Source organism: Bacillus rossius, chromosome 1, assembly GCF_032445375.1.
Source record: "Bacillus rossius redtenbacheri isolate Brsri chromosome 1, Brsri_v3, whole genome shotgun sequence".
Taxonomy (NCBI): domain Eukaryota; kingdom Metazoa; phylum Arthropoda; class Insecta; order Phasmatodea; family Bacillidae; genus Bacillus; species Bacillus rossius.
Window position 1 is genome coordinate 31,094,922 of NC_086330.1, and position 21,784 is coordinate 31,116,705.

At 39.6% G+C, this 21,784-nt stretch overlaps 2 protein-coding genes across 3 annotated transcripts in view; one reads left to right on the forward strand and one right to left on the reverse strand.

Annotated features, from left to right (window-relative positions):
- The window catches only part of LOC134533795 (dual 3',5'-cyclic-AMP and -GMP phosphodiesterase 11A-like), a 159,863-nt gene extending 149,900 nt beyond the window's left edge, over nt 1-9,963 (forward strand). For both annotated transcript variants that reach the window (XM_063371468.1, XM_063371460.1), the window contains exons 16-18: nt 303-403; nt 1,446-1,734; nt 5,931-9,963. In XM_063371468.1, the coding sequence (XP_063227538.1) occupies nt 303-403; nt 1,446-1,734; nt 5,931-6,050 (510 nt within the window). In that variant the 3' untranslated portion in view covers nt 6,051-9,963. The remainder of the gene's footprint in view (nt 1-302; nt 404-1,445; nt 1,735-5,930) is intronic.
- A 4,171-nt stretch (nt 9,964-14,134) lies between these two features.
- LOC134531739 (CCAAT/enhancer-binding protein beta-like) overlaps nt 14,135-21,784 on the reverse strand; it is a 50,044-nt gene continuing 42,394 nt past the window's right edge. Inside the window, exons 3-5 of the mRNA XM_063368038.1 lie at nt 20,897-21,112; nt 18,424-18,584; nt 14,135-14,362 (exon numbers count right to left, since the gene is read on the reverse strand). Coding sequence (XP_063224108.1) covers nt 14,135-14,362; nt 18,424-18,584; nt 20,897-21,112 — 605 coding nt within the window. The remainder of the gene's footprint in view (nt 14,363-18,423; nt 18,585-20,896; nt 21,113-21,784) is intronic.

The window sequence follows — 21,784 nt, forward strand, 5'->3', positions numbered from 1 at the left end:
TGGGTGACATTTGACCGAGAGTACGTATAACTATGGAGTTCATCCTACAGGTCATTGAACCCGCGAATTTTTCCTGTCTCTACTAATAAGTTTGCGGTGCATTTGAAATAAGTACTTGAGCGTAATCTAAAAAAAATACTTACATTTGCCAAACACTCAAATACGTTGGTGGTTTTCTTGTTATAAAAAGGTAAGAATTTAAAACTAATGGTTGACATGTTGTATATATATATAATGCGAGGAGAGAAACTTAGTGTGCTGTTGCCGTAGTCTGGAACTCAGTTCTCGAGGTGTGTTTCCAGAGCCACAACATATTCTCCGGGCTCTCCCCGGGCGACTACTCCCTCGTGATGCAAGTCCTGAAGCACAGCATCCTGGCCACGGATCTCTCCACGTACTTCCAGTGAGTCTCTGCGACCGACAACCAATCATTCCGCCCGCCATTATTGTCGGCAGGTTCATTTTCAACAATGACATCCTCAAAGCTGTTCCGTTATCGAATCACGCTGGTTACAAATTATCCAGGATATCCTATGTAATTTTGCGTGTACTGACAATTTTACTTTAAAATTTTTTCTTACAGTCGTTATATCAAAGTGTTAATCAAAGCATTTTAAAAACTTTTGAAGTCCACAGCATTACCAAGAATGAATTAAATACTGAACACCAATGAATTCGCAGGGGTAAGTTATTATTTGAGGTAGACAGTCACGATGAACTTCAGATATACCGTTAAATTAAAAAACTATGCTTTAAAAGCCTCGCCTACCTGGGGCACACGTACGATGTGCAAAATTCAGAGGGGGAGAAAGAGAAAAAAAAACCCACGTGATTTGAAAACTGCTCGAGTGGTGTCAGTTTACGAAAAGTATTTAAAAATACGCTGAGGTTGTATGAGTAGAACGGTTTCGGCACTTTGTTTTTAAACTATAATTTTAGAAAATTTTTAAAAATGTTTAAAAAGGCGTGTTTTCAGAATAATCACTAGGCGTGAGAGCACTCAGTGGACTTGTTTTACACTTCTATGTTCGTCTCTCCGCCGTGTAATGTAATGTGATGTAATGGTCACCGCCGAACGACGACGCCAGAAGCGCTGTGTACCGTGAGCAGGGGCGTAACCAAGAGGGGGGGGGGTGTTTAGGGGTTCAAACGTTCCCCCACCCCTTTAGCACCCAAATCGTTAAATTAATTTCTTATTCATCACTCAAACAAATTTCATATTAAAAATTAATAAAATAAAAAAAACCATTACAATATTTAAATTTAAGTACCGAAAACTGGTAAAATAGCACTATTTTACACCTTAAAATCCAAATTTTCCCGGGGGAGGACCCCCGCACTCCTTGCTTTAATACGGGGAGGGGTGGGCGCATGCTTCTTAACACCCCCCCATACACAAATCCTGGCCACGCCACTGCCCGTGAGACGAGGTGGGCCGTGCGCAGGCTGCGGCCGCGCTTCTTCGCGCTGGTGGAGTCGCGCCAGTACGGCTGGGCGCTGGACGAGCACCGCCTGCTGCTGCGCTCCATGCTCATGACGGCCGCCGACCTGGCCGCCGCCTGCAAGCCGTGGGCCGTGCAGCGCCGCGTGGCCGCGCTGGTAGCCGCCGAGCTGCTGGTGCAGGGAGACCAGGAGCGCCGCCAGCTGCTCGACCCGCCCTCGCCGCCCGTCGAGCACGAGCTGCCGCCGCTGCAGACCCGCTGGATCGCCGACATCTGCCTGCCGCTCTACCAGGTGCTGCATTCCTTCCTCCTGCTGTGCTGCCTCCCCGCTGCTGGGCAACCTCTCTCCTGCTGTGCAGCCTTCCTCCTGCTGGGCAACCTCTCTCCTGCTGTGCTGCCTCACTCCTGCTGTGAAACCTTCCTCCTGCTGTGCAGCCTCCCTGCTGGGCAACCTCTCTCCTGCTGTGCTGCATTCCTTCCTGCTGCTGTGCTGCCTTCCTGCTGGGCAACCTCCATCCTGCTGTGCTGCCTCACTCCTGCTGTGCAACCTCCATCCTGCTGTGCTGCCTCCCTGCTGGGCAACCTCTCTCCTGCTGTGCTGCATTCCTTCCTGCTGCTGTGCTGCCTTCCTGCTGGGCAACCTCTCTCCTGCTGTGCTACCTTCCTGCTGATGTGTTACCTTCCTCCTGTTGTGCTACCTTCCTCCTGCTGTGTTACCTTCCTGCTGATGTGCTACCTTCCTGCTGCTGTGCTGCCTTCCTGCTGATGTGCTACCTTCCTGCTGCTGTGCAACCTGCCTTTTGCTGTACAACTTGCTTTACGTTCTCTAAGTGATACATATGCAATGGTGAATTTTGATTTCATAAAATTTCATGGACATACGCCATTGCTGGTTTGCACTGTTTGTCATGGGAAAAAAATTCATAAATGCAAAATGAGAAGTAAAAAAAATTAAACACATAATCCCACAGAAAAACCTGTCTAAATCTGCTGATGACAACAAATAAGATCCAACGATGAACACCTAAACAGGTGTTATGGACAACACAGCGACGTCAACACAGCCGAACACATTCGAACTTAAATATACATCACACAGCACAAGATTTCCGTGGAAGGAATCAAAACAACTTGCCTTGACGTGCAATCTGAATCCTCTACACGACCAGCCTTCTTCTTTACAACATGCCTGATATTATACAATTGGCCCCTTGCTGTACAGCCAGACTTGCTGTACACGCTGTATCATGCTTTATAACCTGCATGCAGTCTGGCTCCAACTGAACAACCTGGCTGCAGTACAAAATAACTCATGCTGTAGAATCTACCTCCTCCTTGGTTATCTGTCTCCTGCCGTACAAACTGTCTTCTGCTGTGTCGGACATCCTGCCGTCTGGTCACTTCTATGCGAGGTGAAGTGCCAATTGCCGTCGCTACACAAAGCACCTTGCTAATACCTGTTTGTCGCTGTACCAGGTACCGAGTGGAAGCTGGTTCTTGATCCCCAAGACTCCAAGACAGCTTTCACTCCCGCATCAACTACCATTTCTTCTCTTGTACTGATTTCCAAAATAAAATCCCACTTCGAAAGACATCTTGAGCAGACGTTGACATCAAAAGAATTTCAAGCCATGTAGCGGGGATAAACAAATTACCTTGTTATAAGATAGAAAGAGAGATTATATTTTTTAGTTGGCACATTTTTGCTTGACACTATACTACTTCTTGATATATGTTTTAAACACACACACACATATACATTAAACTTAGTGTGTGGGTTAATGTACTGTTAAAAAGGACGATTTTATTTTTTATTCTTAATATAGATACAGATATCTGATGAATAGAATTCTGCCGAATTCAGGTCGTTACTTGGCTACAGATCATGAGGGATCTGACACCCGTAAAGGACTAGAAGCCAATGCAGTCGCCTTAAAAGACATCTGAACAAATCACGCTCGACCTGGAGACAACATAAAATGTAGCACAAACCACTTTACACAGTAGTCTAGCTTGACACCAAATAGTAATGTGATGTTTGCGTGTCTTTCTTGATGGGTTGTTAGAACCTTACATCTGCTCCTGTAACACATAGCATTGTTATGAGTTATGGTTTCAAATGTTCTGTATTCAGATAATTTATTGGTGGTAATGACGTTAGTCATTGTTAGTGACTGAAACTATTTATAGACAAGAAACATTCGCAGGTCAGTTTTGTGATACGCCAAAATTCAACTGCTTATACTTTTAGCCTGCTTCTGGTTTAGGCTCAGAGTTAATCTGAAGAACTCTGAGCCTATGAATAATCTTCAACTAAAGAAGTATCGAATCACAAGTTACCTAGTTGAGAAGTCTCACAAGTTAACAGCCATTGAACAAGTAACATTTTCTCCGAGCATTTAGAAGATTGGTAAGTCGATCCTAGAGGTCATTGAACCAGCAAATGTTTCCAGTCCTTACCTATTACACTGAACAGGAAGTATTTGGAGGTTCAGTAACCTATAGGCTTACCTCCGCAATCAATTTACTCAAGAAATTCTCACCCCTTTTCATTAACTGCTGACTTGTGAGACGCACCATTACCACAATGTTTTGGGTATTGCAATATGGTGATGGTTATTTGGGAAATGCTTACAACTACGCCACAGAATGGCATATCCTAAAAATATCTAACGTCGGTTGTAGGGCCATGATTATTTTACGGATTCTTTTCATCTCAGGCTAGGAATAAATTGCTTACACACACAGTTCACACATACATACATATATGTATATGTGTGTACAATGAAGTCGTTCTAAAATGCTCACATTAATAGATAACAAGGGCCAAATCCTTTGACAGTTACACGTTGTTATGTTTTCATAACTTAATGTTTATGATTTATGATTATTAGGGACCGGAAAAATTCGCGGATTCAATGACATCTAGGATAGCCTCCATTATCCTCTGCATTTCTCAAGTAAACACGGGTGTTCATTGGGTACTAAATTGTGAGGCGTCTCCACTGGGTATCTTGTGATTCGACGCTTCTTTGGTTGGTAGTCTCTCATTGGCCCAGAGAGCTCCAGTTAAACTGCGAGCCAATAACAGAACCGGCAGAATTGTACACATGGTTGAATTTCAGCCTATCACGAAATGAATGCGCGAATTTTTTCCGGTCTCTAATGATTATTTAACACATCTTGTAAAATGTTCTGAAGGTTTAATTACTGCAAGGCATACAGAATTTCGTTATTTTATATGAGACATTAGAATTATAATGGTTACATCGTTGTATAACCGATTGACACTACACAATATAAATATATATTCATGTACACATATATGTAATAGAGAGATAGAACAGCAAGGAGTTGCTAAGTATTGTGTGAAGGTGGTTGAGTCACGCCCTACACGCACCGTCGTGATTGCCCGCCGGCGGAGCTGAGGTGTCGGAGCGAGCGGCGAAAGACACGTCTCGGCCTGGGTTCGATGCTCGACGGAGCCATCGAGGTCGTCTCCCGACCAGCGTCCCGACGCTCCTGGGGCGCCAGGCGTCGGCGGGGCTCGACGCCGCTCCTCGTACCTGTCGTGACCTGGTTCCTCTTGCTCTGAACCTCGACGAGAGAGTGCGCCTCCGGCGGTGTCTTGCAGTTTCAAAGGCTCGTTGTCCCTGTCTTGAGGACTGCAGCCGGCTGCTCTTGTAAAACTGTCCTCTGCGTTGCACTCATTGTTACGAAGGACTCCTCGCAGGTTTTTTGCTCCTCGTGTTGATGGTTGCGGCCCGAGCCCCTCATTGGGTGAGCCCTCCTCCTTGTTTATAACGGGCCGAGGGTTGTCAAAGGGTGTGTGTCAAGTGCACTGTGGACCAATCAACATCGCGAGGCAGATGCATATTTGGTTGCTATCCAGCGAATCCGCGAGTTGATCGTTGCTCCATCCGTTTATAGTTTTTACCTACCTCGTAATGAATCCGAGAAATTTTTTCCGGTCTCTCGACTGATACGTGATTCTGTTCGGCAAAGAGAATAATTTTATTTAATTTTTTTATTTGCGAGACAAACGAACAAATTGTTTGTACATGGCAAACAAATATTTAGTTGCCTAACCAATTTTTCTTGTAATAAAAAAAAATTTGTATAATAGTTGAGTCGACGAAACCTTTTTTTTTTGGGTCAACAAAATCTTCTTTAACTACAAAACATTTGTTTGAATCAACAATATATATATATATATATATATATATCACATACAAACAAAGCAGGTAAACAAACCTTTGTCTCGGTGTGTTACCTCTTTCCCCCTCATGTTACTCCAAGGGAATACGCACGGGGTAGTTGAGGGATGTGTAGATATATCCATCCCCACTTCAAATCATAAAAATTCGATCGTTCCCACCGACAGATGGAAAGAATGTGATAGTGTTCTGTCCCCGCCCCGCCTCAACCCCCGAAATGAAATCCTCCGCCCGCTCGCCGCGCGCCTGAGGGAGGTCGGTGTGTTCGCAGTCGCTGGGGCAGATGAACCCCAAGCTGGGCGCGATGGCGGAAGGCGCCGCCAGCAACATGGCCAGCTGGGCGCTGCTGGCGGGCGGCGCCGGTCTGGCGAATGGCCACGAGCAACCCTGAACAGCCAGAACACTCCTCCGGCGGCGGCTGCTCGCCGGGATCAGGAACACGGTCTGTCTCGTGAAGAACCTTTATGTTTGCCCCGAGGTGGGGTTTGCTGACACCGTGTGACCACCTCTCATCCAGGAGGACTTTCCAGGAGATCATCAAAAAAAAATCAACTATCAATATATTGATCAATTCGATCGATTCCTGTCCTCTTTTCGATACTTGGTCCATGCGAGAAAAAAAAGGTAATTTTAGGTTAAAATATGACCCGAATTTTACATTTCGCCATGAAAGTACGAACAGTAAATACTACATAAAATGCCATTATAATATCTACTACATGGACACTTGCAAAAGTTAGAAATCTAATATATGTACATTTACTTCTGCATTTGGCTCGGACTGACTAACTCTCATCTCCAATCGGTCTACTTAAGACAGTGACCAGCCAGATCCTTTCCCGACGCAGTGCAAGATGATGCGTGACGTTAAATAAGTCAGAGGTTGTAGCAATTGCAGGAATTGCAATTAGGGGGTGGTCGTGTCTGCATGATTACATGCTAATTGCGTGAAGCCGTTTTTTTCTCCCCATTCAGCTAAATGTTGTGCCATATTGGTCAATCGCCCAAAACATTGGCTGAAGTGTAGTGTTTTTCAGTGTGGAAACAGTTTTAAATTACTTTTTTTTTATGAGTGACTGTTTCTAACGACGGAGATTCTAATTCAATCTTACTAACCATCATCAGACGTTATGAAACACAATTTCCGCAATGTTTTGGGCGGATATAATATGGCGGTGGCGAGGATAAAAAGTGACCACCTACGTCACAACAAGCCGTCTCCTGGAAATTCTTAACTCCATGCAAAAACTGAACGTTAATACTTTCATAATTACTTATGATGGACGTAAGGTTAAACAAATGAGTTTAAGTATTAAAGTAAACACAAATATACCCACCAAAGTAAATTATGAAAGGGACTCCAGATGGGCTATTGCCGTTGCCTCTGCTTCCTCAACCTCTTGATCGATGGAAATATGTTAAACGCTATTTGTAGCACCCGTACTTGAATAGTTTGATGTTCGTTCTCGTTGCAAGACGTTCTGATGCACTCAGCTCCATATTCAGTTACTTTATGTTGGATTTTTTTTTCACTTAGCACAAAAATTTACCGTGGATTGCGATTAAACCAAAATAACACCGAAATGTGTAAATACACAGTCATTGATCTTAACAGATTTATTTTGTTACATTAGATTCAATATACAAATTTGGGCCGTTTACTCCTCAAAACTTTGCGAATAATCTATTCTACACACTATTTATGTTTCAGTACACACGCATTATCCCCAAAAAATGTAAAAACTACTTTAAAAACAATTATTCTAGTTTTTTTTTTTTTTTTGTAATGTATGGACAAGACATTGCTTTAGGCCCTGCCGCGCTGTTAAATATTTGTCTCCAATTATATTTCATAATAGAGTTGGGAGGACGTATTGGACGGAAATAGCTTCCAATTTTCTCGATCAAATATGTTTGGACAGATAACCTCAAATGTGTTTTAAATCATGTCGCACTATCAAAGTTTATTTTTTGTCTGAGCTATCTCAAACTTTTCCATTGTTTTTCTCTATTTTTAAATTAAATAATGTATCACAATACTAGATAGATTGTTTAACTTGATTTTATGTTTGTAAATTTCTGAATTTTTTGAACATGAATAAATTTAATTCACAATAATATTCGTTACATAATAAATTAAATTCGATGAATTTTTTAAGTTATAGAAACATAATTTTATTTTTAGGACATACATAATAACAATATTAGTTATTTAACTTTTTTCACCTCTTTAATCGACCATGTGCTTTTCCCAATTTTAAAGAAACGTTGAGACGGAAACCGATGTAATTTCCCGTTTTGCTAGGCACGATTTTGATTCTCTAATTGCATCCAACGTCCATAGTATTTTATAACCCGTCCTTTATGCAAAATATTTTATGGAAACTCAAGTCGTCCGACTTTTCAAACAAACGTGGTTGCGCTAGTGACGTTTTCTGTGACGTCATTGCCCTCCAACTTCATTTGACACAACATGTTGGAAGGTGTTGGAAGCGAACATTTGGCAGTGTATTGGGAGGGCCTTTAGCCGAGAAGGTCAAGTATTATGTCAATGAACCAGAGTAAATTAGTTTAACAGCACTTTTATTGGAAACGCATTTGCAATAAAACAAGTTAATACACAACCCACATATTCAAAAATTATTTAAAAATCAACAAATTTTCACCAATACCAGAAAACTGAATTTTACAATATTATTACAGGAGTCACATATGTATTGGTAGTAATTAAGTATACAATGTTTGAATGCTTACTCGCCTCATTAAGGACGGTTTAAGGCGATGTAAGAACAACAAAGTCATTAATTAAAAATTTTGATTTAGGTGGATACCTAAAATTGTATGTCACAATAAATAATTTGAAAATCTTTATGTTTATGTACATCTGTATATAAAGAATTCTCCTTTTTTTAACGAGTGTGAAAAAAATGTTTTCAATAAAGTTTTAACCATTTTTGTAACAAAAAATCTATTGATTTTCGTAGACGAATTTCATTATTTTTAACGATCTATTTTCATTAATTTTAACAACTGGAATCAACATAGCAATATTTTAACCCAATACATTTATTTTACAAACGATCTTATATTGTCATGTAGAAACATTTTTTCAGAAAGCATTTTGCGTGTACTTTCTAGTTCTGTTCCAGATCTAACACATAAACACTGTATTTAAGCATGAATTCTGGAAATTTGTAATTGGGATGACCCACTTTCTAAGCACTCTTTTTTCTCCAATATCGACACAGTATCATATGAATGGAGTTTTTATTCTTCAAATGCCTAAATCATACTTTATTTTTGGTAGTTTTATACATATGAATCACGAAACTTTATTTTTTATTATTTTGAGGTAATGCGTGGTGTATATATACTGACTGCTATTCAATGGAATATTAATAAATAAAACATTTACTGTGTTGACGTAAATAAGTCCAGTATTTTATGTTCCGAGGGTGTAAATAAAGTGTTACTTGTTAATCATATCAGTCGAATAGGCAACTAAAGTTTTTCGACTTCATGCCAAGTAGACTTAGCTAACAGAGTTTACCATAAATCCTTCTGTTGGTGCCATAATTACTTAAGATTTGGTTTTCTTCAACTGGCAAGTGTCGTGCAATGTATGATTGGCATGTTGTAAACTGAAATGTTGTGTTTCACAGAACATAGTGATCATGAGACTACTCTCGTGTGTATGTGACTACTTATGACCTCAACACCATGCATCTTGTTGTAATGTGCACCAGGCTATTGATAGCTGGGATGCAGCGATCGTAGCTATTGAAGTTATTCTAAAGTGGTGCAATATTATAATTTTAAGGTCATGTTATCTTACATCCAAATATGTACTCAATTGTAAATACTTAATGAGACTGGATGGATTTATAAAAAAAATATTTATTTCGTACATTAATTGCGAAGATAATTTCTATGTGCGTTATAATTAAAAATAAAATATTTAAATAAGAAATGTCACTAAATACTAAAAGTTTGTCGTCTCTAGAGAAAAATAGATGTATAAGCATATCTTGAAATGTTATCTGCCAGAATAATAAATCAATAATACTGCAGAAAAACTGTCGGAAATAATTTTGAAATAATTTGTATTGGACAGTACGGCAGTGAGTTGCAAAAAAAATAAAGAAAGATTTGCAAGAACAGGTGCCATTTTATGGCTTTTGTACTGTCTCCCGTGACATAAATAGGTGAAATTAGAAGAGAAATAGTTAAAATTGTCAGCACTTGTAAATTCGAAAAAATGTTATTTTCTAGTCATGTACAATAAAGATTATTTTGCACCAGCATTTCCAGTTATTTGTTCCCACAACTCTTAGTGTGCCATGATTTTAAGTTTTAACATACAAGTTCAAGATTGGTATTTTTTTATATTTAACCAACTTTCAACGAACACAGTATTTTTAATGTGAATTTCTGAAGATTTTAATTCTGTTTCCCTGCTGCGTATATTTTTCAGTAAAAAATGTTCATAAATCATACTGCCTAACGCAAACAGCACTAACGTGCCATCATGCAAACAAAACTGTGTCGAACATAATTTTTTGCTAAACATAAGGAAACAAAAATAAAAATATGTAAAAAATTATTTCTATCAACATTATTACTTTGAAGAATATAAATATATACATGATATTTTTACATCGTTACTGTTTAAATTTAACAAAATATTAGCATATTTTACAATATATTTTAGTCCAAGAAAGAAAAAATATTTTTTTTTAATAATTCCAACAAGAGAGCTTGTTTTTTTTTTTTTTTTTTAAATATTCTGTTTTCCAACAATAACTGAGTAAAGCGAGCATGTAAATAATTATACATATTTCAAGGGATGTAAAATGTAAAACGTTTATGCTTGAGACGAATAGATAACTTGAATTGATTATAAATGCTCATACTGGTCGTATGACCGCTTTCTAGCGTTGTTTGCTTGTGAAAAATTAATCATATCATAGAAATCATCAGTACAGACACGTAATATATTGTGTCATTGATTCGCAACAGTGAATACTTCACGTTTTTATGCTTATCGTTTAATGTTGTTCTTTATATTTCAGTTTTTTTAATTATTTCCAGACACTTAACAAAAATAAATCTATAAAAGGAATACTCTTCAACAAAAACAGTGAAAAAGAGTATCGTAAGAAATATTTGAAATCCACATATGCATGTATGCGTTATGAAATACGTACAAGTAAATGTACGTATATAAAATAACTAACAGGTAAACTTGTATAGACTATGTTTGTAACTAAACAATAACATTGAAATTTACCGTTTCTGCAGAAAAGAGTGTTTTTTTTTGTGGAAATCACACCACAGAATACACACACTGTACACATCAGTATTTACAACACACAACAAGAATAAATACAGTAAGTAATTTTTCGGTAGTTGAAAAGATCTACCGTGGGTTTCTCATCAGTCAAGCACTCTGATTATATTGTTGATATAAATGAAAACAGTGGCTTCAAACGATACACGTGGACACGGTAGAGCACTCGAAATAACACTCGAAATATACGGTGCAATTATTGTAAATTTAAAACAGTTCTTTTTTTCGACAGTCCGTACACTTACGCTGTACTAATATTAAACTAAATGTTGTACAAGAAGAATTAACACGTGCTGCATTGGAAATAAAAACATTCTACAAGTATATAAAAAATAATTAAATTCAGAAAACGTTTTAACATAAGCAAATAAAAAACTTTTTTTATGATATATGATAAATTTCTAGCCCTTGTACCTTTTATTTTAGAAGCTTGATTCTCGTATAATATTCAGCTTGAGTAAAAAATTAACCTCAGTGGGAAGCAAGCTGAAAATTTAAAACAATTTCACGTCTGAGTCATTAGGAGTACCAAAAAGGAGAAGAAAGGTGAGTAACTAGGGCAAATAATATAGAAAAAACATATGTTTATGCATTAAATATGATTTAAATTTATATAAAAACTAACCCTTTTAGTATTAATGTATATAAATAAGTTTATAAAATATAAATTTTTTTTTTTTGGAAATTGTGTGCTTTAGTTTTTTTTTTTTTTTTTTTTTTTTTTTTAGTTTGTGAGATATTTAATGGATATGAAATAAATTTTAAGAATGAAAACGCACTTATTTTCGCCCATCTGATGGCCATCTCACAGTCCCTTGCAATTACAGACAATCGTTTTGTGGCTGATGATAAATAGCTGTAACTGCTAATTAACATTATCGCCTGTCTACGAAAATGTGTTCACCTAACCTGCGTCGTATAAACAATTGCTGATTAGTATCCGTGAATTGCAACATGCCCCCTCTTTTTTTCCCCACCTCCCAAGAAGAAGACAAATCCGTTTTTGTGTGCTATTTCACGTAAATAAACTATTAGAAAGTAGAGAGTTGAAAACAACTGTAAAAAGTGACAATAAATTTCACACCTATGTACAAATCCGCGCGTCATTAGTGTACAACCATTAGTCAACTACAATGCCAAACAAATACAATATTCCAAAAAAAATAATTAATGATTTTTTAAAGTCTCATTGAAAAAATTATGTAGAAAAAATTATAACGCAGCAAAAAAACATACGTTTGCTTCAAAGAAACACGTAATAAGATTCCCTATTAGCTTGTGTATTTGATTGGGTTACATATGCAGTGCCTGAAAAAAAAAACAATTTTGGTCTTTCCAATAACTGCTCACGCACACTGCTAAGTGTCCCAGGACTGAGTCAGAATCTGAAAGCAGACGATATTCAAGAAAAGGCTGCCAATGGCGGAACTGAAATGTCTTTTAACTTGTTGGCTGAACATCTAATCCAGCCCAGCCATTAAAACCACGAATGTTAACCATTGTCCCGTTTATATAAATTATTGTTAATTATTGTGCAACAATGCGTTTGATAGTTGCTAAAAAAAAAAATAAGTCGTTTACCTTCCTTTCCTAGTACCATCTTGCCCAAAAAAGCTTTCGGCCTATAGTACGACGCTGCTTTACAGCCGACTTAAAACTTAGTTGGAATGAGCTCTTTTCAAAATATGCTCTAGGCAGTTTCAGTTTCCCTACTCCAAGGTGGTTAATACTTGGCGTGGTACGCCACAAGGAATTTACAAAAGTCAGGACGCGCTATCACATTTTGCTACATTTCACCAGCTGCCAGCGACCTTCTGAGTAACAATAACTGAACATCAGTTGCTTTTATGATTATAGAAGAGTTTATATTTAATAAGTATGATTCATAATAGGTAATGCAATAATTGTTTAGCTTGATGAGCTGGCCTTTTAGAAGATACAACTGCGTTCATTTAAAGGCGTTGATAGCATTTTATGTTCACTGTGAAATAAGGTTGACTAATTAAAGTAAGAGTGAAAAATCAAAGGGTTCCATGATAATTTGACAGCCTTCGTCAGTTTTTTTTTTTGTGACTCTACGGACGTTTGGTACCTTGCAATGTACCTCTCACCTCATGACATCTCCCTTGAGTTATTTGAATGAGTCTTGCAATGGGGAAGCTTGATTTAAAAGTATTTGATGGACATACCCAGTTATGTTAGTTTGTGAGTCACTGTGTTTTCGTTGGGTCATCCCGACTTACTGTTTATTTTCATGTTGGATTCCTGGTAAAATTTCTTCCACCGAACTATACGTTGCACTTTATCTGAGATGATATTAGCCTTTTCTCCGTTTGTTTGTGCATTAAAATTTGATGTCCATTACTGAGGATCTCCTACGACAACTAATGTAAACCAGCAATGACTAGGGCCATGCACATACTTTTCGAGAAAAGGTTTCCAGACCATTTGGGTGTTATTTAACTTTGCAGCATTGTGCTTCGTGCTTGGCTGGGGTTTATTTCGGGTACATACATCCTGTCGGCACACCGATGTTAGCATTTCCAGTGCAGAAGGAAACGTGTCCCAGAAGACAGGGCAGTATCTTACTCTTGCAGACGGCCGCCAGTTAACAAGGAAACAATCGGGGGCATACCTCGTTTCAGTCTTAACGAGCGATCAGAATTATTTTTTTCGCGAAAAGAAAACTGTTCTGGCAATGCCGTGCTGCTAGAGATCGGGAAAACTCTTGGACCCATCGAGAAATACGCTAACATCGTGCTGCTTCTGCCACTGTTTCGCTATTAATCTGGAGGACTGTGGGCCAGTTAGAGACCATCAGTCAAAAGAGTTGTCAAATCACATGTTAACCGGTTGAGATACCTCACAACCAGCAGCCAATGAAAAGGAGACGTTTACCCGGGAGGTAATTAAAAACGCGAAATTTTTCCACACCCATGGCCGTGAAATTATTTCGAAAATCATCTCCCTCGTGTGACAGCGCTGTGCAGTAGCCAGCTTGGAGGTCTCGCGACGTGGCAAACCACCGCATCCGAGGCACGTACGAGACGTCAGTCTGCTTCTGCCGTGTCGGGATACCCCCGCCCCCCTGGTCCTCGGGGAGCCAACCTGGGGGAGTTGGCGGATCACCTGTGGAACCGATGGTCCCCGTCGGCGGCGGCCAGCGCCCGGGGGCCGAGTCCCCTGGTCGCAGCTTCGACCCCCAGGTCCTCGCTGCGGGGGCGAGGCGGTCGCGCGTCGACCTTCCCCTGCAGCAGCAGGTGCCTGAGCGCCTGGGACTCCTCGCGCAGGGTCAGCACCTGGGTCCGCAGGAAGGAGTTCTCCTGCTCCAGGAAGGCCGCGCGCATCGCTATCTGCAGCACACGTGAACCACCTCTCTCGCTGCAGCATCTCAGGGCGAAGCCCGACATGCATAGTTATTAATAGAGACCTGAAAAAATTCGCGGGTTCATTTCGTGTTATGCTAAAAATTCTAATAATGATACCTTAGTGCTGCTTCTGCCATTGGTCCGCTGTTAATCCGGGAGGACTGAGTGCCAATCAGAGACCCTCACTCATAGAAGTGTCGAATCACAGGCCACCCAGTCGTGACGACTCACAAGTCAGCAGCCAATGAACAGTTGGCATTCGCCCGAGTGTGTAGAGGATATTGGAGTATATCCTGGAGGTCATTGAACCCGCGAATTTTTCCGGTCTCTAGTTATTAAGGACCCCGCCTACCTGGGCACACATTCGGTGTGCAAAGCTACGGGGAAAAAATCCCTATTTTTAAATAACTGTTCCACATATCCCACTGCCATATGTTAACAAAAAGCATTAAAGAATGCGCTGAGGGTGGGTGAGTAGGCCTACATAATTCTGTTTTAGTATTTAGTTAACGAAATGTATTTTTAAGGAAGAAATAAGATGGCTAAAACGCGTATTTCCAGAATAATTGTTGGGCATGAAACGCCCAGTACAGAGTCTTAAAAGCACTCAAGGGACTTTCAATTACCCTTATCTTCTTTTATTCGCCATATAGTGTGCTTATAGTTAACCTATGCACGACGAGAAGACTGCGCGCCGGTTCAGAGCCTTGCACTTAGGGGCGATACCGCGCCAGAAGCACCAGCGAGCGTCGCACTTAACGCCACCTCGCTAACACAAATACATCCATTACTAGGCGCGCCTCTTAAGACTAATACGTAAAGTAACGTTGCTTGCTTCGGCCTAATTAAAGTTTTATATTTAATGTAGAGAGATATGACCAAAAAAACGGCATACTGTTTTCAACACACTTTATGCAATAACAATTTCGTATAGTTTAGTTATTGAAAATTTACCTTCCATGAAGCAGATGGCACAGATTAAGAGATTTTCTTATGCCATGGCATAGTGCCTATTGCCAATATTATTTCTGTTGTAGTCATTCCCACAAAATGTATTCAATATTAAACGCCAATCAATTTACAGCAGTTAGTCGCTTTGAGGAACTTCAAGCAAAACTAAATAATAGTTAATTCTTTAACAAGGCTAAATTTTTCCAATTAAACGATATAAAACTGTTATGGCGTAAAAACTGTTTAAACCAAAATGGCTTCTTTCAGTTCCTATTTCTCCCCAAATTCACTCAGATGTTTTATATATCGACAGATAACTTAAGCATACACAAAAAACTAGCCTTTGGTGGTCCAATATAGTTACGAGTGATTCAAACTAAAATTGTGACTTGTGGCCTATACTGCAAACTGGGTCATATTCTGGACAGTTACCTGAAATTAAGTTTCAGTGCGTGGTTACACGGGATCTGGACTACTTCAGGTAAACATGTTCAACTTTTGCGAGCGTTTACACACAGTCTGAACATGTTTCGTTCGAGGCAAATTCTCATTCAACCTAAACAGTTTGTTAAAGTTGTTCATAACGACAATCATATGTTCTGCATAAGCCTCTGATTGTCTGTTTAGTGTTGAGACTTGAGACTGTGAGTATGAATAGTCCTTTCCGAAAAATGCAAGATGGAGAATTTTCCTGGCATAATTTTGTGTAGTATTTTACCGACTGCAAAAAAAAAGTTTAACAAGTAAATATGTTATTGTTTTAAAATTGATGCTGGCGGTAATACTCTAACAGAGGTATACTTGCTCAAATAAATGGGATCCACAACTTATTCGCGGTTTTGGAGTTTAACATACTTTATACCAACTGCAGTGTAACCGTACACTATCGCGTTTGTAAACACTTTTACTTAAACATCTTCACCTTAAATTGTTCGTCTTTCGGTGTAACCGCGCCCTTATTTATGCCACGTATCACTTTACGTTCACTAGCAGTCAACTTGTTTGTTTAAAATACGTTTTGTAAGTAACATTGATCTACCCGACATTGTAAATTTTGAATACTTCCTGCCAAAGGTTGACAATACGGATCCAGAAGACCGCAGGTATTGTTTGACAATCTCTACTTTTGGATTAGAAAAATACTGTTTTGGTTTACTGGTACATGCATTATAACTAGTGTTGTCTCGACTATCAAGGTCCAGCCTACCTGAGATACTAAACATCATGCTGAGCTACAGAAAATGTTCAAGATATGTGAGAGGTGAGTGCTTACATTAAGCGATTAAGAACATGTTAAGGATGGCATGGCAATTCTAATATCCCACCGTATGATAAATGTTTTTAGTGAATATGTCTACAAGGGGTAAAATCAATTAAATGTGAAAACCGCGTAGAAATTAAACGTCATAACGCTGCAGTGGCGCATCCTCTCAGATAATGGAGTGGTGCACAATGCGCGCAAAATTCAAATTTGGTTAGTGTTCGTACCTGTAACTCTGCGATGTTGCATTTCAAGACATGTTTTCTTTTAAAAAAAAAAAATTATTTTTGTTTTTCCTGCCATTCATAAAATTTTATCACATCAGCGTCTAAAATTTCATATACATAATGACATGAGCTTCAGGAAAAATAATTGCGAGGGGATTTCGTGTGCTAAATAAAGGTTGAAAATAATTAACTCAAATGACCTTAAAACGTGAAAGGAAATCACATAAATTTTAAAATCCCAAATTCTGTAAAAATAGAAAGTTGATACATTTTCACTTGTTTAAAGCTTGAACCTTTTCAATATTTACATAAAATACTACTAAAGTAATAATTTTGGGAACAGAAAAAATATTTTAAAAAGGCATTGTATGAAACTTGTTATTTACCTTTCCCAACACCTTGTTGTACTGTCAAATATATACATATATATATATTTATTTATTTATTTATTTAACTTAAAGCTTGTTGTTTCTTCACGAAGAATTTTAGCTCGTGGTGAGCTTGTAGAGTATATGAAATAACACTTGCTCTGCATGTTTTCCATTTCGAAAAAAGATTCAAGACTCTTTCAAGCTTTACTTTAATGTTTATGATACAGTATTGTATTTGCTACCTGACAGTAAGATAGAATGAGGCTAGACAAGTTGATCTTTCACGGCGACCGTAATTAAAGCTTGATGATGTATTAAGTCGGGCTTGAGTCTGCTTTGATTCCAGTTTTCTTGGCAAGCTTGCAAGCTTGCAAGCAAGCTGTACGCTTGTTGTAAGTTGTAAACTGGAATCAAGATTACAGGCTTTTAGGCGCAGGCTTGCCGCAAGCTTAATATGTTATCAGGGTAGTCAACGTGAAGTTTATTAGCAACGATGCAGGGATACTGAGGAAGGAGTAGGCCATTACTTTTAGTGAGAAACCAACCGAGAAGAATTATGCGAGGAGTACTTTCTGATCGTGAGAGTCTGAAAGGACATAATACAGAGAGACGGCGAGGTAGGAGTGTGAAGATAATTGGAAGCCGGGAAGTAGGTGGGCCAAGGATTTTTGAGGGGGAGAAAGGGGTTAAGGAAGTATTGGAAGGTAGGGGTTAAAAAAGTATTGGAATGTTGAATGTAGGAGATACAGAGATTGTTAAGGGTGTGGTATGAGTGAAGGGTATATTGGAAGGAAGTTGGAGAGACAGGGATTGTTAAGAATGTGGTATGAGTGAGGGGTATATTGGAAGGAAGGAAGTAGGAGATACAGGGATTGTTAAGAATGTGGTATGAGTGAGGGGTATATTGGAAGGAAGGAAGTAGGAGATACAGGGATTGTTAAGAATGTGGTATGAGTGAGGGGTATATTGGAAGGAAGGAAGTAGGAGATACAGGGATTGTTAAGAATGTGGTATGAGTGAGGGGTATATTGGAAGGAAGGAAGTAGGAGATACAGGGATTGTTAAGAGTGTGGTATGAGTGAGGGGTATATTGGAAAGAGGGGAGTTGGAGAGACAGGTGTGGGTGAGGGGAGTATTGGAAGAAGGAAAGTTAGGAGAGGGAGTGATTATAGAAAGGGGGTAAGAGGTTGTTGGGCGGGAGGTAAAGCGAGGGGGAGAGCAAGGTGGTGGTCTGACCTGGTCCTCCCGGATCTTGCGCGCGTCGCGGGACTTCTTGGCCGCCTGGTTGTTCCTCTTGCGGCGCTCGAAGTACTTCTCGTCCTTCTGGGCGTCGGGGATGGGTCGCTTCTCGCCGCGCGGCCTCTTGCCCGAGCCAGGCATCCTCGCCAGCAGCCCGCCTGCGGCACGCACAGCACCCGCTAGCCTCGCCGACAAGCTGGCTGGCGCACCACGCCTCTCTCCGCTTCTGCGCACCGGACATCGAGCAGGAGGAGGGGCGGCTCCAGGATTGATGCTTGGGTAGGCCCGGACTGTACCGCAGGGGCGTGTTCACAGTTTTGGGAGACCGGGCTCTACCGGGGGGGTCTGGCTTCCATATCAGAGGGTGGTCCACGGAATTTTTAAAATTCAGATGCAAAATGGTAAGTTTTGTAATTTTCTGAGGGTAATTTATTTCTCCCGCTGAAGTCCAATATGTATAATATATTAATCATAAGAATTATTGTAAATGTATAATTGTATGTCAACAAAAAACACTTTAATACCTATAAAGGTCACAGAATTAATTGTTAGGATTAAACTTGTGTTAATATAATGTGAACATCAGAACACAGTTCGTACGTTAATGTAAAATGTTGCAAATCTGCAGGCTAATGTATAGTTGGTTTCATTTCATTGCAACCTGACCTCAGAAGGGTAGACGATAACAGTTGGTAAAGATTTTAAGATTTACTTTTCTTGCAGTTTCCAAAATAAACCTTACGTTTAATATGAACAGTGTAAAGTCTTATTTACAATTTTTAAAATGTAAGGAAGGCCTGTGCCTACCCGCTGGAGCAGGTACTGAACAGGCGTGTATCATCTCATCGATAGCGCACCTCTGTAGGACTATAAGCGGTGACACTTTAATTTTATGATGGAATATTAAAGACGAAGGCTCCTTGCACTTTCCTAATACTTTTTGCAATACTACGTTAAAGAATGTTCATACCTGAAAGTATGTTAAAGACGAAAATATGAAATGAAACTTGTATAGGCCGGTGTAATAGCCCTTGAATGTTATTCGTAATCGTAAAGCAATTCGTGAACCGTAATCAACCGTTTGCAGATGGCGCGTTAGCCCCCGGAGCTCTAAAGCAACGCCGTCTAAGGCGACCGTTCTGTCGTCTCAGTGGTTGTTGGTTGGAGGTTGTCTGGAGAGCCGAAGGTTCCGGGTTCGATTCCCGACCAGCTCGGTTTTTTTTTTCTCTAGCAGAAGACTTCCTTCCCGGACTCGAAACTCGGTGCTGTGTTGTTTCTTCACTTTCATACTACGGAAGGTAGCTGTAAACCACTTCACTTTCACCTCGGCTAGTTCCACCCAGTCACAGCAAGGCCATCTCCCCGATGCATGCATCATTCAAAGAACGTAAAGGCAATAGCTGGGGTACAATATAGAATCTGGAATGTGCGAGAGAGAGTGCAGAATGAGTTTAGTATCCGCTTGAAACGGAGCTTGGTCTTAGATACACGCTGAGTCTGAAAATTATTATTTATTTATTTATTTGTCTTATTTTTACACTGTGGCGAAATTAAAGCATGGACATCGCCTTTTCTTACACTTAACCTATATATATATATATATATATATAACTTAAAAAAGTAAAAATAAACTTTAAATAGAAAAACATTTAAGAGATCACTAAACCAAAATGACTAAACTAAGAAAATTGATAACACTCCGGAAATGTATAGATATAATTAACATAAGTTTTTCAATGTGTGTTCCTAAATGGTGGTCTGATTTCTTACATAGGAAAAGTACACAATATAAATAAATATAGTTTAAATATGCGACAAAGAAGTAGTATTGAATATTTTAAAACAATTCTAGGCTATACTAAAATCTTTGGGTTCCTTAAGCTTATTTCGAGAGAAAAAGATTCTTCCATAATTGTTACTATCCTCGATTTTCCGCAACGTTAGAAATTGAAGTAAATCCACGGACTTTTCAACTTAAAATACACCTGAAATAAACTAAGAATTCTTAATAAATTTTACATATGTGAATCTTCATATACACATCGCAATATTTCGACTTCCGAGTAGACTAATGTTGAGTAGTTGTATAAACAATATATAGAGAAATGTGGGAGGAATATATTTATACCTGATATGTTTTTTTAAATGATTTGTTAATATACCAATATTATCCGCGTGGATTCAAGTTTAAGTACTAAATTAACTCAGTACCCGTAAATAGACGAAGATAATCTTTAGGCATTAGAAGATCTCTGATTAATTTGTGACGAGCGTTTGTATATGTTTGGTGTAAAACATTTTTAACGGCGCAGTATATTTCATTGATATTTCCGTGTGTGTGAATTTCAAGGAAAATGGCCTGAATAATCAGTCAGTATCAACTCGTCCAGAGAATTTTTCCATTGACCATGATACTTAGACAGAATGTAGTGTAAAGTGTGGGGTTTGGAGGTTATGTCGGCGCACTCACAGGCCGCGTGGTCGTGGATGAGGGGCAGCAGGGGCGGGTAGGGCTGCAGCGCTCCCAGCAGGCCGTGCGGCACTAGTCCCGGCGGCGGCAGGCCGAATGGTACCACCGCCGCCGCCGGGTCGACCAGAGCCGCCTCCCGGCAGCACGCCGCCTCCGCCGCGGACGGGGGCAGCGGCTGGTAGCCGGCCACTCCCGCCGCCGCCGCCACCGGGTCCACTGCAACATCATAGACTAACAATCTCGTAGACCGGCGCTTGTCTTCTGCGCAGGACGCCATCATTTGGCCCACCTCTGAATCAGCTTGTGCAAGCACTGACATGAATTGGCATGTACGTTACGCAGCAAAACCGGGCCATTGATTCGTGGCTATGATTCTTGTGCCAACAGTAAGCTTGTACCTGAAAGAAACTCAACCAATAACTAAACACAGACGACGGTAAGGTATTTTAACACACAGAATGTTTTACTTTCGCGAAAACCTCATGTCCCTACCGATGTGCGAATTTGTTTACAAATGGTACACAAGCCGCAAAGGTATTTAGTGGAAGGTGTGTACAATCTTGCCACTTTGATAATTAAAATCATTACGAGAACGACAACCCCTCTCCGTCTCACGCACTATTCTTTCTCATCTGGAGAGCAAGCCATTATGGTTTATAATGAAGTTTAACTTTATGTCCTTCATAATGGCATTTTTATGTTTCTCCTTAACGAGTTCATTCCAAGCTATTGTGAGTTTTTTTTTTTTTTTTTTTTTTTTTTTGCATTTGACTATACAGCTACAGTTTGCTTTGCCAACCTATTGCTAACCAAAGTGACAACACCTTTATAATATTTTTAACGTCACGTAGGTATCTTTACGTGAATCACGGAAATCTTCGTTTTCAT